Source organism: Suncus etruscus, chromosome 4, assembly GCF_024139225.1.
Source record: "Suncus etruscus isolate mSunEtr1 chromosome 4, mSunEtr1.pri.cur, whole genome shotgun sequence".
NCBI classification, from domain to species: Eukaryota; Metazoa; Chordata; class Mammalia; order Eulipotyphla; family Soricidae; genus Suncus; species Suncus etruscus.
In genome coordinates this window covers 46159242-46174473 of record NC_064851.1, presented here as the reverse complement: position 1 = coordinate 46174473, position 15232 = coordinate 46159242, and the positions used below count along the sequence as shown (strand labels likewise).

General features: G+C 37.0%; 1 protein-coding gene and 1 non-coding gene across 3 annotated transcripts in view; both read right to left on the bottom strand.

Moving 5' to 3' along the window:
* FNBP1L (formin binding protein 1 like) overlaps window positions 1-15232 on the bottom strand; it is a 91409-nt gene that overhangs the window by 42247 nt on the left and 33930 nt on the right. For both annotated transcript variants that reach the window (XM_049772209.1, XM_049772210.1), the window contains exons 2-5: window positions 14676-14791; window positions 5532-5585; window positions 3559-3706; window positions 2787-2849 (exon numbers count right to left, since the gene is read on the bottom strand). In XM_049772209.1, the coding sequence (XP_049628166.1) occupies window positions 2787-2849; window positions 3559-3706; window positions 5532-5585; window positions 14676-14791 (381 nt within the window). The remainder of the gene's footprint in view (window positions 1-2786; window positions 2850-3558; window positions 3707-5531; window positions 5586-14675; window positions 14792-15232) is intronic.
* On the bottom strand, window positions 7117-7222 carry LOC126007618 (U6 spliceosomal RNA). Its single transcript, XR_007495143.1, has one exon. It is a non-coding gene; the product is annotated as a U6 spliceosomal RNA (small nuclear RNA).

Here is a 15232-nt window from a genome sequence, read left to right as displayed (position 1 = left end):
TTATTATATATAAATTTATAATTTATAAATTTATAATTTATGTATATATAAATTTATTATATATTATATATATTTTATATATATTTTTATATATTTATTATATATAATAAATTTATTATATATTATATATATTATTATATATGAATTTATAAATTTATATATATTTATATATATATTTATGTAATAGTTCTATGTATTACACAGAAATCATATTTGTCTGCTGTCACTAGCAGACAGACTACTCAGGCAGGAGAGAAAGCATGGAGGTAAGGCGTTTACCTTTTATGCAGGAGGTCATCGGTTCGAATCCCAGCATCCCATATGGTCCCCCACCCCCACCCCCCCCACCCCCACCCCCGTGCCTGCCAGGAGCAATTTCTGAGCATGGAGCCAGGAATAACCCCTGAGCACTGCCGGGTGTGACCCAAAAACCACAACAACAACAACAACAACAACAACAACAAAAGACATACTCCTCAAAAATTTGAACTACATAATAGTCACTTTTTGTATTTGATATGTACTGTTGATCCAGCAGCACATGTCAAACGCACCATCAACAAAGCATGAGGTGAACTTAATTCATCTTTGTTTCATGGTATTTTTAATCCTTAAAGAAATCTCTCCTACATTTATTTGTTGATGTTTCTTTCTTATGACCCCTATAACTTCTGCTAATTAACTGCCACTTAATATAAAGGCAAGTCAGCACATAGTAATAAAAATGACTAATGCCAACAATTTGTAAATGGACCAAAGACTCATGAGTGTAGGAGTCTGTTATTTTCTGCAAATAAAAACATGCATACATATACTCATTAGAAGACAAATACTAAAGATGCTCTTAAAGGTAATTTAAAATGTAATAGATGTAAATACTCCCTAAAAGTCTTGCTAAAACCAATTAGAAATCAAAACAAAAGACTGCTGGAAAATTCTTAAGCCTAAAATTAGGGGGAAACGAAATTAAACTTTTTTTTTTTAATTTTGGGCTACACCAGATGGTTCACAGGGATTACCCCTATATCTCACTCAGAGATCACTCCTAATGGTGCTCATATGTGATCAAACCCCAGTTGGTCACATGCAAGACAAGTGCCATACTCATAGTTACTAGCACTCCAGTTCCAAACCTAAAAGTTTTGCATCAGAACTGGTATTTAGAATCTTATAATAGAACTTTAAAGTTGTTATGTGTTTTAAAAAGAATGATAAAAGGCCAGAAACAGTACACATACATGAACCTTCCTCCATTTTTGGGCCATACCAGGCAGTACTTAGAGCTTCTGGCTTTATATTCAGATTTCACTTCTGATGGGCTCAGAGGGCCAAGTGTGTTAGGGCATGAAACCAGGCGGCTGCATGCAAGGTAAGCCCCCTACCTGCTGTACTATCAGTCTTGCCCCAGACGCTTTTTAAAATCTCTAGTTTTAAAGATCCTTTTACCAACAATAAAATAATTTTACATGAAAAATGTTAGTGTATTTTCAATAAGTACAGTGCCTATCATAAAAATACGCAAAGCAAGGCATTCCACTTTAGAATCATGATCATCACAACTTAGGATTCCTTTCTTTTACTTTGTAAAATGTAATTAAGTAAAGCATATTTTAAGTGAAGGAGATAATGTTCCCGGTAGATTTTTAAAATTTTAACTACCAGTTCTAAGAACAAACTCAAGGTCTCACAGACAAGATGCACATTCTTTACTGCTGTGTCATATCCCTGGTACTAATACTTTCTATTTTTTCAAATGACTACATGCCATTATATTTAAGATAAGCCACATTACCATGTACCACAGTACAATGGAAAAACTTTTAAGTAGATATTATGTTTTTATAATTAGTTGGAGGGGGGTGGCAAAAACTCTACTCCCAATGGTGCTTGGGATCTCAGCGCCAAGCTCCACAGTACTCAAGCTAGACAATGCTAGAATCTAGTAACTATGCTTCTGTTCTATAAAATACTTGATTTCCTACATAGGATAGCCTCTGACCAACAGCATTGGATTAAAAGTATTATTATAGTATCAGTGAACTAAAAGACATTTAAAATAATCTGGACCACCCATTGTATTTTTATATGATAAAAATAATATCAACAGTAACATGACACTGGACAGAGGAACAGAACAGCAGGTAGAGCATTTGCCTTGCACATGGCTGACCCAGGTTATATCTCTGACCGTATATAGTCCCCCCATGAATGCCAGGACTGATTCCTGAGCCAGGAGTAAGAATAACACCTAGCGGGGCCGGGTGGTGGCGCTAAAGGTAAGGTGCCTGCCTTGCCTGCGCTAGCCTTGGACGGACTGCGGTTCGATCCCCCGGTGTCCCATATGGTCCCCCAAGCCAGGAGCGACTTCTGAGCGCATAGCCAGGAGTAACCCCTGAGCGTCACCAGGTGTGGCCCAAAAACCAAAAAAAAAAAAAAAAAAAAAAAAGAATAACACCTAGCAACAATGTGAATAACCCCCCCCCACACACACACACACAAAGAATAAAATAAAGGACCTATCAGCCTCAATCAAATAATCTTCTAAGATAATTGCTTTCCTAGTCTTTTATCAATTTTACAGTAACTACTACAAAGTTTTTTTAACTTCCTAAATATAATCTAATTACAGAGTGGCACAATTATAATAGCAAAAAATGATCTCATATTCTCAATTTATACCAATGATCAATTATAATACGAACTCAAAGAAATCTGAAGCACAAGAGAATTTAAAGATAAACTAGCTCACAGAACTTTGTTAAAACCATTAAAGCACTCTAACTTACATTATCCATTTGTTTCCAGCACATGTCAAGATACTGTTGAGCTTTACGTCCCTCTTGAAGATGCTGAAGATCAAAACAACCAAAAATAAAACAAAAATATTCCATTAATTATTAAAGTCTAAAGTCCCTAAAAGATGTTCTCTTTCCCTAAGGTACTAGTTAATATAATACAAGATTTAGGAAGAGAGTATTAAACTCTAAAATATCCATTTTATAGAACTTTTCTTTTAATTTTAAAACAGAAATAATGTCTAGCATGACATGACAGCCTTAACCAGGGGTTCAAAAAATATTTTCTATAAAAGGTCAGATTAGTATTTTAAATCTTGCAAGCTATTTGGTCTGTTATAAATATTTAATTCTACTATAATTTAAAAAAAAAACAGCCAAAAGTAATATATAAGTAAATGAGCATGGTTCTACCCCAATAAAATTTTATTTATTTAAATAAATAAAATTTTATTTGTTTATAATTTTCACTTGTCACAAAATAATAATCTTTTGATTTTTCCTTTCAGCCATCTTATAAATGTATAAAGCAGTCTTACCTTATGGGAACTAGGAAACAAAAATAGTATGCTAGATTTGTTCTATGCTAGGTTTGCCAAACCTTAGGCTTATATTAAAAAAGATCACAAATCACCAAGAGTATCATATAATATTTAGGCAAAAGAAATTTAAAAATACAGAAAAAACATTTATACTGCAAATATATTTCACAAAGCAAATAAAAATATTTTATATAATAACTGAATAAAATTATAAGAATTACCATTTTTCTTTCCGTCTTCAGATCATGAGCATATCTCATTAATTCACCATAGACTCTGTGAGCCATTTCTTCTGCCACTACTTCTCGCTGTCCTGCATAGTCATTTAACTCATTAAGGATGTTAAAAAAGGCTATACACGAGGTAAACCTGACAAAAACATATTTTAAAATGATAAAATTTATTATTACAAATGCATTTTATGCAGGATAGACTGAGTATGACATGACAAATTTTAATATATACAATTTAAATCTTAGCTACTAGCTACATTTGTACAGAGAATCTTATACCAAGCTCAAGTGTATCTGTTTTCAAGAACTATATAACTTTACTCATTATTATTTTATTTTTCATTTTGGGGACACACCCGGCAGATTCAAATCTCTCCTAGTTCTCTGTTCTCTGCTCAAGGGACCATATTACAATTCTAGGAACTGAACAGGAAGGCAAGCACTTTACCCCTATACTATGTCTTTGGTCCTCTTTATTCTTACTTTTAAATAAGGAATATCTGCACTCAAAAAAAATAAGAATACTACCTGCTGTTTTGGGGGCAAACAGGAATCACATAAACTGCCAATTGAATAGCCTGACCTTGAGAATTAACTTGGTTAGATTGCTATACTTGGAATCTGAACCTGTTGCAGAGATGATGTGTTTTCTCATTAGGAAAGAATCTGACAATTATGCCACTTAATGCATCTGATAGTTTATCTACAGAACTTTTTCTACCAGCTCTGGACATAGCTGCCCATGTACCTGCCCCATCCTGAATGGAAGTAAAGTGCCATAACAGGTGCCCCCAAAGTGAGGTAAGAAAGGATAAAATTAGGGCCTGGAGAGATGCACAGCGGCGTTTGCCTTGCAAGCAGCCAATGCAGGACCAAAGGTGGTTGGTTCGAATCCCAGTGTCCCATATGGTCCCCCGTGCCTGCCAGGAACTATTTCTGAGCAGACAGCCAAGAGTAACCCCTGAGCAATGCCGAGTGTGGCCCAAAAACCAAAAACCAAAAAAAAAAAAAAAAGGATAAAATTAGGGGCCAGAGTGATAGCACAGCAGGTGGAGCATTTTGTCTTGCATGGCGCAGCCAACCTAGGTTCGATCCCATATGGTCCCCCAAATCTACCAGGAGTAATTTCTGAGAGTAGAACCAGGAATAACTCGTGTGCCATCAGGTGAGGCCCCAAAACAAAAACAAACAAACAAACAAGATAAAATGAAGTGTAAAAAATGTGTGTGGAGGGAAGGATAAGAAACTGCTAACAGGGCTCCTCAAACTTTTTAAACAGGGGGCCAGTTCACTGTCCTTCAGACTGTTGGAGGGCCAGATTATAGTAAAATCAAAAATTATGAACAAATTTCTATGCACACTGCATATATCTTATTTAGAAGTGAAGAAACAAAATGGGAATAAATACAATATGTGGCCCGCGGGCCGTAGTTTGAAGACCCCTGTACAGCTATATAAACCTGCTTCACATATAATGCTAGAATATATAGCTGAAAGCAGAATGATCAACTAGAATTTCATTAACATTAACTACACTGAGAATCCCTGTAACTGACAATTAGATAAAGTTATTTCAAGTCTAGTCTTTTTATGTTTCATCATTTTGTAGTCATGTATATGTCTCTGTTTAAACTGCCAATTCTTAACTATTTATTCAAGGTTTTAAATAATCCTGAAAAACTCATTCTCTTTTTCTCAAACTATTTTAGTACCTAAAAGAATAAAATCAAACATCTAAGGACAATTATAAAATAAGATATAAAAAATTTTTTCTGGAAATCAAATCATATAAGTGGAGACCCATTCTTCAACTTTTCTAGAAAAGTACTCATCAGCCCTTCTGAAGAATGTATCCATTTAAAAATAATGTTCTTCAAAAATAGGTGTATTTATTAAAAGAAATGTAGTAATAAAAACCACTTAAACCATTTTAATATGCAATGACAGCACATAAAATTTACCTTGGCTCTTCATCTTTGGAGGAACGTTTGGGACAGTACTTCTTAACCAGATTTCTGTAGGAAGATTTTAAGCATTATTAGAAATACTATTACTGGAACTGAAACAATTTAAGTTTTCCAATTTTATTAAATCAAAAATCTGATCATCTAACACAGAAAAACTGGGTATAGGGAAGTTGCACTTATGGCAGAACACATGTCTAGCATGTAAGCAGCCCTAAAATTCAGTTGCTGAGATTGCATGTCCATCCCCCACTGTGAGCAGTGGAAAGTGATAAAAGAATGACCCTGACTTCCTTCAAACACTGTATTAAAAAAAGAGAGAGACAGACAAAAACATGATCATCTACTTCCATTTATTGTTTGGGCTTCTTTTCTGGGGGAAGGGGGAACACAGCTGGTAACTTTCAGAGGCCACTTCCAGTTCAATGTTCAGAGAAACATGCAGTGCCAGGTATCAAATTCAGGGCTCCGGCACACAAAGCTTGCATTCAACCCATTGAATTATCTTTTTGTTAGTTTTTTGTTTTTGTGGGCTTTGGGGGGGGGGGGGAGGATTAGTTTGGTTTGGTGATGTTTTTGTTTTTGTTTTGTTTTTGGGCTCCTGAATTGAGGGGCCATATGGGACACTGGGGGATCAAACCGCAAGTCCATCGTAGGCTGGCACACACAAGGCAGACCACCTTACCGCTTGCACCATTGATCCAGCCTCTGGTTTGGTGCTTTTTTTTTTTTTTTTTTGTGGTTTTTGGGTCACACCCGGCAGTGCTCAGGGGTTATTCCTGGCTCCAGGCTCAGAAATTGCTCCTGGCAGGCACGGGGAACCATATGGGATGCCAGGATTCGAACCAATGACTTCCTGCATGAAAGGCAAACGCCTTACCTCCATGCTATCTCTCTGGCCCCGGTTTGGTGCTTTTTTCAATTGTTTTGGAGAGGATCTTCTTGAACACATCCAGTGGTACTCAGGGGTTTACTCTTGGCTCTATGTTCAAGGATCATTCCCAGCAGGGCTTGGGGGAGCATATGAGGTGAGATCTCAGGAATTAACCCAGATTGGCTGCACATAAGGCAAGCATCCTATCTGCTATATTATAGCCCATGCCTCATTTTTCCTAAAAATACTGGCAACTATAGGAGGGGAAAAAGGAATTTCTGCATTTGTATGATTATTATGTAACAAATATATTAACATTTTGTTAATAATTAAAATCTTCTTTAAAAATATGTGCATTATTATCACAAATAATGAAATATACTGCCTTAAAACTTTAAATTGTCTATCCAATCGTCAAAGTGTCCAGGCCCATTGAGTCAAGCATCATCAGAAGTGACTTCCAGGCACCCCAAGTACTGTTTTAAACATCTATGTTCTAAATACTTTGGGCCCATATGCTTTATATACTGAGGGATTAATAGTTTTTTCAATAGTCTGAGATTTTTTAATTGAATGATCTTCAACAAAGACTACAGGATTTTATATGTGTGTCTTTAAGTATAAGAGCTTCAGATATATTAGTTTTGTGTATGGTATTAAGTACAAAGTCTATTTAACTTAGATGTGACTTGTAGATTTTAAATTCTTTTATTTTTAGAATGCTTCACAAATTTGTGTGTCATCTTTGCACAGAGGCTATAATAACCTTCTCTTATGGTTCCAATTTTAGTATATATGATGCCGAAGCAAGCACAGATTTTAATTTCTTCGTGAATTCTAGCTGTCATGTTTGCATTAATTTTGACTTTAGTGAAAATTACAGTGTATACCAAATAAATACTCAAAATTTTAAGGGCACTGGTGGTGGAAAGGTTGCACTGGTGAAGAGGACTGTTCTTTATTAGAACTGAAATCCAACTTCAAACATGTTTGTAATCATAGTGCTTAAATAAAGATATTATTTTAGGGGCCTGAGAGATAGCATGGAGGTAAGGCATTTGCCTTTCATGCAGAAGGAGAGTGGTTTGAATCGGTTCAAATCTCGGCATCCCATCTGGTCCCCTGTGCCTGGCAGGGGCGATTTCTGAACATGGAGCCAGGAGTAACCCCTAAGCATTGCCGGGTGTGAACCAAAAACTAAACAAAAAAAAGATATTATTTTAAAACAAATTATTTTGTTTTTGTTTTTGGGTCCCATTCGGCAGCCCTCAGGGGTTACTCTTGGCTCCATGCTCAGAAATTGACCCTGGCAGGAACAGGGGACCATATGGAATGTCAGGATTCGAACCAATAACCTGCATGAAAGGCAAATGCCCTATCTCCATGCTATCTCTCCAGCCCCTATTTTAAAACAATTTTTGATGCACATTGTGGAGGGCACACCCAGTAGCGCTCAGGGAGTTAGGTCACTCCTGGCTCTGCACTCATAATAACATAGTTAGAAAATGGTAAGACTTAAAAAATATCTGCCAGAACAATAGATTTCTTTAATCAAGTGTCAGGCTACTTGCCTGACAATTAATAATCAATTAATATGCAAAAATCCATGATATTTCTATCTACAAATAATAGAAAAGAATACAGAGATATTAAAAAAAAAATCAATCCCACTCCCAATTGTGCTCAGAAAAACCAAGTACTTTGGAGTCAAATTAAGAGATGAAAGACCTATATAAAGAAAACTACAAAACATTAATTCAAGAAATAAGAGGGGGCCGGAGTGATAGCACAACAGTAGAGCGTTTGCCTTGCACACGGACAACCTGGCATGGACCCAGGTTCAATCCCCGGCATCCCATATGGTCCCCAAGCCTACCAGGAGCGATTTCTGAGCACAGAGCCTGGAGACCCTGAGTGCTGCTGGGTATGGGCCCCCGTCCCTCAAAAGAAAGAAAAGAGAACACAGTAAATGAAAAATTATACCCTGCTGATCATTAAAATACCCTACACAATAAAAAGGTTTATAGTTTTAAATTTATTATTTGGGAACCTCCCCAAAAAGTGCTCTGGGTGCTAGGGTCACTCTTGGAATACCAAACCCAGTTTTGAATGCTTGAAGGTTCAGTGTTCAGGCCTAGCTGAGCTGGGGGCCAAAGGTGTTGGGAGTGGGCAGTTTGGTACCGGGGATTAAGTTCCACGTCTTTTGCATGCAAGGCATGTGCTCTAGCCCTGTGGACTCTTTCCCTAGTCATAGAGTATTGCTTTTTATCATGGAGTTTGCTGTATAAAGTTAGATTCCTTCCTTGTATCACAGACTGTTCTTTTTTTAGTTCAAATATAGCAGCATAGTGTTATGGAAGAGAAATAGATTCCATGAAACCTGTAAACTGTCTTCAACATTTTTGTTTGTTTGGGGGATACCTGACAGTACCTAGAGGGCTTTTTAGTTTGCGGAAGGGAACTACTTGGTGTTTGCTCATGTAAAGTGTGTGATGTAACTTTCTGAGCTGTTCTTAGACCTCCTTTCCTTCCTCTTCCCTTTTATAGTAACTAAACACATCAGTGTTAACACTTATAATTTTGGTATATAATCACTGCATCTTTACCACCAAAGTGCCCAAGATCCTCCACTACAGTTCTTAATGTTAATTTAGTTTGCTGCTGCTTCTTGCCTCTCAAGAACCTTTCTCCCACTGCTTAGTAACCTCAGTTCTAATGTCAAAGTCCAAGAATTTGTTATCATTAGATACTATTTATTCCCTTGCTTTGTTTAGGTACTGCAGATGAGTGAGATCATACTGTTTGTACTTCTCCCTCTGACCTTTTTTGTTTAACATAATACCTTCTAGCTATATCCAAATTGTAGTTAAAGGCAAAATTTCATCTTTTTCTTATACCTCCTTGTGTTCCATTGTATATGTGTGTACATAGAAATATGTGTCATAACTTCTTTATTCACATTTGTCATTGGACATTTGGGTTAGTACTGCAGTGGTAATAGGTTTGTATATATCTTGGGTGTGTGTGTGTGTACATATATATATACACATATATTTTTTTTTCAAGATGTTTTTGTGTTCTTGGGATACATGCCAAGGAGTAAAATTGCTGAGCCATCCGGTAATTCTATGTTTGATTTTTATTGTTTTGTCTTAAGACCACATCCAACAGTGCTCAGGGCTTTCTCCTGGCTCTGTGCTCAGGGATCACTTCTGGTTTATTAGAGGAGCATATTATAAGTCAGGGATTAAACCCAGGTCAGCTGCATGCAAGGCAAGTACCTTACCTGCTGTACTATCTCTCTTGACTCCACATTTTTTTTGTTTTCGTGTTTTGTGTGGTTTTTGAGTCACACCCAGGGGTGCTTAGGGGTTACTCCTGGCTCTGCACTCAGAAATCGCTCCTGGCAGTCTAGAGGACCATATGGGATGTTGGGAATCAAACCCAGGTCTGTCCTGAGTTGGCTGTGTGCAAGACAAACACCCTACCACTATGCTATCCATCCGGCACCTCCACATTTGTTTTTAATTTACACATTTGTCTATAATGTAGCAGCTAGAGAAATTATGTACACCATACATTTAGGTTTTATTGTATTATTTTCCAAGAAGATACAGAGTAAGTTTTTAAAAATTAACAATTTAGAAGTCCTTTATTTTAAGTAAATTTTTTTCTCATTAGGAAAGGTCAAAAATACTCTAAAGGAGCTATATATTTTCGTTTTGTTCTTTAATATATTAAAACTACTTTGGGGGGGAATGTTTTCTAAACTTCACTTAGTCCATTATGGGAACTAACAAATAGTTTTTACTGTTGGCTTATTGGCTATTATTAGCTTACTGACTATTTTTTGGTCATTGGCATTTATCTACAAATCCATGTACTTTTTGTATGCCAGAGAGCTTTACTTTATCTCATTTGTTATACCAAAAAAGATAACCTCGGGGCCAGAGAAACAGCACAGTGGTAAGGTGTTTGTCTTTTATGCGGAAGGACAGTGGTTCAAATCCCGGCATCCCCTATAGTCGTCCCCCGCAACCTGCCGGGGGTGATTTCTGAGCATAGAGCCAGAAGTATCCCTTGAGCACTGTCGGGTGTGACCCAAAAACCAAAAAGAAAAAAAAAAAAATAACCTCCCAACTTAATATTATCAACTCAATTTAGTCTGTATTTGAAATAATGGGCTATCCATCATTTCCAGCTTAATGTGCTCGTACTTATTTGATCTTCCTGGGAAGAGTTTGATGATTTTTGTCATTATTATTTATTTCAGACCTGCATAATACTCACTTTCTTTGATTTTTCTTTTTGTTTTGTTTTCATTTTGGGTCACACCCAGTGACGTTCAGGGGTTACTCCTGGCTAGAGTCTCAGAAATCGCTCCTGACTTTGGGAGACCATATGGGACTCCGAGGGATCAAACCGAAGTCCATCCTAGGCTAGCGTGGGTGAGGCAAATACCTTAGGATTATTCTGAATCCTATTAAACCTGAATAGCCATGTACACTTACATATACCACATTAAGTTTTATCTTATAAATTATCAAATTTTGGGGGCCAGAGTAATAGCACAGTGATAGGGCATTTGACTTGCATGTGACTGACCTTTGTTAGATCCCCAGCATCCCATATGGTTTCCTGAGCCTGCCAGTAGTAATTTCTGAACACAGAGCCAGGTAACCTGGCTGCCAGGTGTGGCCCAAAAACCAAAATTACTCCTGGCAGGCTCAGTGGACTATATGGGATGCTGGGGATCGAACCCAGGTCAGCCATGTGTAAGGCAAATACCCTACCCATTATACTATTGCTCCGATGCCTGCTTTGGAACAAGTGTTTAACAATAAAAAGGTAATATGTAACATTGGAAAGATTTCAATAATTCAAAGTCTAACATCCGTCCTTTTCCACCCCACTCCAATTCCCAGTGATTGCCATTATAAAAATATTTTAGCGTGTATCCTTATATATTTCTTCAGAATACAAATTTTGTACATAACTGTATTCACAAATTCGGGAAAAACTTGTGAATCTTGCTGTACTAAAATTTGTTTTGAACCTTAAGCTTTAAAAACTTAAATATTGTAGCACACTTTAATTAACTACATATACTAAAGTATTTCTCATAGAAATGCTTAGTACTTTTCTAGTAAATTTAAAAATACAAAAACATGGGGCCAGAGTGATAGCGCAGCGGTAGGGTATTTGCCTTGCACGGAGCTGACCCAGGATTTACCTGGGTTCGATCCCTGGCGTCCATAAGGTCCCCCAAGCCAGGAGCGATATCTAAGCACACAGCCAGGAGTAACCCCTGAGCATCACTGGGTGTGGCCCAAAAAACAAACCAAAAAAATACAAAAATATTTAGGATGACCAGAGAGATAGTGCAGCAGGCAGAGCATTTGCCTTGCACATGGCTGATCTAGGTTTGGTCCCAAGCATCTCATATAGTTCCCTGAACTACCAGGAGTAACTCCTGAGAGCAGAGTCAAAGAATAACCCCAGAAGCATCACTGAGCATGGCCCAGAAATAAAGAATATTTTTAGAGTGAAAGCATTTTGTATAATATTTAGTATTTTATTATTTGCCATTTAGTAGTGCCATCATTATATACTGCCTATAGCACTCCTACTGGAAAATCTGGAAACCAGAATAACTAATGTACTAGAATTTGAGTGAATTAAATATTAAATGAAAAAGTTTCTACTATTTAATGAGATTTATTTATTGATTGCTATTTTAACTGGCCAGTGATTATTTTTTGCCTGTTTTAGGGTCATAACCATAGATGTTCCTAAGCTACGGACCATCCCCAGCAGGGCTCAGGGATTGAACACATGATGACATGCAAGGCAAGCATCCTATATGCTGTACTACCTCCATTGCCCCTTCCAGTGATTGTTCAGAGCTAATACCAGGCTCTGACCTCAGATAACACTCCTGAAGGGTCACCCATACATGTTACTGGAGATGGAACCTGGGTCAGTCACAAGTAAGGCAAATGCCTTACCAGCTGTACTATCTATGATATCCCCCACTTCCCCCTGCAATTCATAATTCTTAATGTTTCTAGATTCTTGAGGAATAAAGTTTCCATTTTAGACAGGTGAAATCACTTAATATTCTAGCAGGCTCCCTCTGTTTAAAGAAAAATAAAAAGAAGTCAAATGGATCATGAAATGAGCACAATGCCACTATTTCAGTATATGTGGGAACAGAATTGTATGTGTATCATAAAAAATGTAAGCACAGGGGCCAAAGACAGAAAGTACAAAAGGTAAAAATGAGCTCTGCATGCAGTCCACTTAGGTTCAAATGTCCAGCACCACCTGGTCCTTCACGAACAAGAGGTCAGTCCCGTGTTCAGAGTCACAAAAAACCAGAGAGCATCCCACCCAAATCCATCCCAGTATAACCCAACCAATGTTCCCAAGTAAAAAACTTATAATGCAGTAAACTCTTGAGCAATGTAAAGAATAAGGCAATACCTTCCCACCCATAGTCTGAAATTCATATATAACCAACCTAAGAATTTCCCAAAACTAAATTTCAAATAACATATTTTTATTATTTTTGTTTGTTTGTTTTTTTGGGGTCACACCCAAGCAGCGCTCAGGGGTTACTCCTGGCTCTACGCTCAGAAATCACTCCTGGCAGGCTTGGAGGACCATATGAGATGCCAGGATTCAAACCACCGTCCTTCTGCATGCAAGGTAAAAGCCCTACCTCCATGCTATTCTTCGGCCCCATAACATATTATTGACTGGAAATCCTTACTAGTAACATAAACCCATATTAACCATTAATCATATGTGTATGATGTGTAGATACATACTATAGTCAATAAGAAAAATTGTAAGAGAAAACATTGATAGTGCTGAATTTATTGATACTCTAAATTTAAATAAACTGCTTTATAAATAAAGGTCAACTGTAGTCTATTCCATACCTACCACCTATCAGTTGGTTACATAAATACTACTGTAGTAAACATATGTGGTTTATCACTCAATTATTCTCATTCTTTCTAGGAGAGGGAATTTTCATTTGGATAACTGAAACTCAGAATAACCTGAAATTTCTTTTAAATAACTATGTTACCCCTCTCATTAGCTGTAATTCAACCAAATATATATATTTCAATGCATTAGGATGAACATATAACTTAATCTTGTCTGTGACAAAAAGATCTTGCTGGGATTTCTAGAGAGCAGTGCTAATACTGATTCTAAGTTTTGTATTTTGTAGCTCCTTCTACTGCTCTCCCTCCTCCCAACTTCATTTCTCCACCATTTTCCTCTTTTTTCTTCCTTCAAATACATAACAAAAGAGGTGTCTATTCTCTCCCATGATATGAAAATATGAAGATATAAAATCTAAAAAGAAATAGGTAAGGAGGCTGGCACTAAAAGAAACCCAAGGTTAAAGGCAACAAGAGTAAGGAAAGTCAACAAATGGAGCCCAGATACATTTGGCTCCTGGACATATGCTGTCTTCTTAGGTTGGATTTTCTGTCATTTGCAACAAGTTAGATGTTTAATTGGTATTTAGTCTTCAAACTTCAAGCCCTAGTCTTACTGATTAACTTCTAGCAAAAACTACCAAGTTTTTACCAAGTTGGAGGTCTGACAATTATATATTGCTTAAGTAAAATGTTATGGTTAATTTAAGATTAACATTTTTCGGGAGCCAGAGCGATAGCACAGCAGTAAGGCGAGAGCACAGCAGTAAGGCGAGAGCACAGCAGTAAGGCATTTGCCTTGCACACGGCCAACACAGGATGGACCCAGATTCAAATCTGGACATCCTATATGATCCCCTGCGCCTGCCAGGAGTGACTTCTGAGCACAAAGCCAGGAGTAACTTCCGAGTGCTGCCGGGTGTGACCCAAAAACAAAACAAAACAAAACACTTCCCTTAAAACATTTATCTTTTTACACATTTGAAAATCACTTTCATTAGTAATAGATTACTTTTCTCAGAAACTCAGTTACCAGACATTCAATTTTAAAATCTTATATTCCAAAGAAAAGAAACTGAAGAAACCTTCAATGCTTTGGAAAGATTAATAAAGGGTAAAATTATTAAAGAATAAAAGTATGTAGAGATAGTGCCCTGAGATTTCTTTTTCCTGGCATTTTAATTCCTGTTTTTAAAGAGTGCCCCATTTATCTACTATACAACTATTTAAACATGGAATTTTAATTTCTAAAAACTGAAACAAAAAAAAAACAAGCAAACAAACAAAAACAACAAAATTTCAACTTACCTTAATTGTTTCGCATAGTTCTGTTCAATCTCTATCCTCTCTTTAACAAATTTGGCATATCTTTCCAAGAAATCAATTCCCCATTGTGTATGCTTATCTAAGCTGTCGAACTGATCCTAGAAAACAAAGGTAAAAATATGTTAGAAAGTCTAAAACAGGGGTCTCAAACTTGCAGCCCCTGGGCCGCAAACGGCCCTCTGTACAACATTTTGTGGTCCTGCCCTAGAGGAATCTTTGTTTTGTTTTGTTTTAGTTGTTTGGGTCACACCCCCCAATGTTCCAGGCTTACTACTGACTTTGCACTCAAGGATCACCCTGACTTTGCCTCCTGCAGCCCACAGGTAAATTGAGTTTGAGACCCCTGATCTAAAATGTTATCCACAGATATTTTAACCAATTTCTTACACTTGTCCAAAAAGCAAAAACGTATAAAAATGAAAAGACTGCTCTTCTCGCTGATGCTCACTCACTTCTTCCTTTAAGTCCTGAACAGAAATAGGTTTATCAGCATAAATCATGTGTTTCCCCTAGTAGCAAAACTTTTCCCTAATCACCCT